General features: G+C 35.2%; 1 protein-coding gene across 1 annotated transcript in view; it reads right to left on the reverse strand.

Moving 5' to 3' along the window:
* Nucleotides 1-2,500, reverse strand: part of LOC125603666 (protein Ycf2) — a 7,249-nt gene that overhangs the window by 2,414 nt on the left and 2,335 nt on the right. Inside the window, exon 1 of the mRNA XM_048774534.1 lies at nucleotides 1-2,500. This exon is cut by the window's left edge and continues 2,414 nt beyond it; it is cut by the window's right edge and continues 2,335 nt beyond it. Within this exon, the coding sequence (XP_048630491.1) occupies nucleotides 1-2,500 (2,500 nt within the window).

The raw sequence follows: 2,500 nt of genomic DNA on the forward strand, positions 1-2,500 counted from the left end.
GCTAAACAGGATGTATTGAACTCATAATTCATTAGATACTTTTTATGAATGTCAACTAAGTATCGTAAGTAAATTGTTCCCGGTTGTTCAATCATTTGATAACCAGAGTCATTCTTTGATAAATGATCACTATGAGTCAGACTCAATAGAATTTGATCAATCCTTTTTTCTGCCCTTAAGGTGGAGAACTGAACCAAGAATTCTCTTTCTTTATCATCAATCGAATCACTGTTCGCGACCCAGGATTCTATTTTATCATCAATCCAATCACCGCTCACGTTTTTTCTTTTTCTTATCAATGAATAGATGTCTTTACTTGTATGACTTAGATGTCTCGTATTTCTCGAAAAAGTGATTCGATTGATGGGATTTGGTATGATACTTATGAGATCGATGATATCGATGAAGTTTATTTTCAAATCTGTCTTCTTAGAACGTATTGATTTGACCCCATAAGCGGGATCACCACCCCATAGCATGTTGCCGCCAGAACCCCGTATTTCTTCTAGACAATCTCCTAATTGTTCCAGAGCAACTAGAAAAAGATTCTTTAACCAGAAAGAATTCTGTTCAGATGTAGGATACCTATCCAGAAGTTTTCGCAACTCAATCATGTATGATGGAATCATCAAAGATTTGATCTTTTCGAACTCTGTCTGTAACTCACTATAGGCTCGGGAAACAAAGAGAAGATGTGTACGAACGATATATCCAGCAACAAGAAGAAGGAAAAGGATTGAATAGAGGACCTCACGAACATTTGGCGATCTCAGATGTGTCGATATCAACGATGACTCATTATTTCGATGAATCATTTCTTCGGACAGAAGAAGATTATGTAAAGACTTACTCGAAATCTCACTTATCAGATTCCTTTGTGGAAGACACAATTTTTTCTGAAGAATTCGCCATGATATATCTAATCCATACATAATATCATGAAAAATGGATACAAATTTTTGACTGCTACTTAGTATCCGCAATAGGTCTGAAAAAATATCTAAAAATATCAAATTTAGATATTTGTACCCTGTCGAAGTAAAGAACCATGGCATATATGTTTGGAATAGATTCCATTTTGAGAGAGTTGAAAAAGCACTATCTCGTTGAAAGGTTCTATCCATCTGCCCTTTGTCAACGCATTTTTTTAGGCAAAGACTCCGTTTTTTCCTCTGTAAATATTTCTCAGAACATGGAGTGTGAATCAAACCCACGTTTGAATTGAAATTGAGATACTGATGCAAGCTCTTCTCTTCTGAATCGGATAGATTCATATCTGAAAGAGTTTGACAATACGTTCTTTCCAAATTTACTCTTTGTCCCTCTATTAGAGGTGTTCCAGAAATGTCTGCAATCGAGTAAATAGCTCTACGAACTAATGGATCGGATCGAATTGGAAAATGGAAAGATTTGTACAAGTTATACCTTTCGTCACCACTTTGTGGAAAATCGTTAGATATGAATATGTTAGATACCTGTGACTCGATTGACGAAGGTGAAATAGTATCTCTCTCCAAAAAAGCATGTTTTTTTTTACCACCACACGAAGAAAATATTTTGTTGTGAATGAACAAGATAGTGAGGAATTGTCCATACGTAAAATCAGAATTATTGAGACGGGCCTTTTCCACATAAAAAGGGAATCTTTTGTTACAATAGAAGCAGAAGTGATGTGGATTATTCAAGAATCGAAGTCGATTTGCTTTAGAAAAAGAAGATATCAATGAACTTCTCTGAAATGGTTTCACGGGATTCAGCCAATTGTCTTGATCGTGGGATACGATTGAGAAATAGGAATCCGTGTTATCAAAAGATTTCCTGCGATTCTTTCTAGTATGGAATGAGTCAATCATCCACTTTGGTATCTTATTGAACAAAAATGGTGATATTGTTCCTCCATTGATCAAGAATTTCGATTTTTGAGAAGTATTATGATCATCCAATAAAAAGGGTTTCAATTTTTTAAAATGAACGATTTGAAGACCTATTGATTCTAACAACTGATTGCAGGGTTGATCGTTCGGACCTTTCAATTCATAGATGTGGATCTCAGACCTATGAATGGGGATATTCTCGAAACTCACAAAGAAAAAAGGAAGTGAGTTAGACAAAAAGAGAAGTAACTTGGACAAAAAACGAAGTAACTTGGACAAAAAGAAACGAAGTGACTTAGACAAATCTTTTTTATCAATAACCTCAGACCAATCAATCGAATATTGATTAATACATAATCGATCGAACACTACTTGAAAACGGCTCTTCCGCTCAGAAACGAAATGTTTCAAATGCTCCTGGAAATTCTTGCTCCCATTGGACCATTTGTATCTATATGCATTAGGATCCCGATTTATGGATCTCTCGGTTCGAGAAAGAAAAATAAGAGGATCGAACCATTTCTTCTGACTCTTTTTCAAATTCGATAAATGTTGGTTGATCGTATCTTTCATTATAGTTCTATGATTCAGAGTATCATTTCCTATTAGATCCCTTTGAATTCCAT

Source organism: Brassica napus, unplaced genomic scaffold, assembly GCF_020379485.1.
Source record: "Brassica napus cultivar Da-Ae unplaced genomic scaffold, Da-Ae ScsIHWf_367;HRSCAF=582, whole genome shotgun sequence".
In the NCBI taxonomy this organism is placed as follows: domain Eukaryota; kingdom Viridiplantae; phylum Streptophyta; class Magnoliopsida; order Brassicales; family Brassicaceae; genus Brassica; species Brassica napus.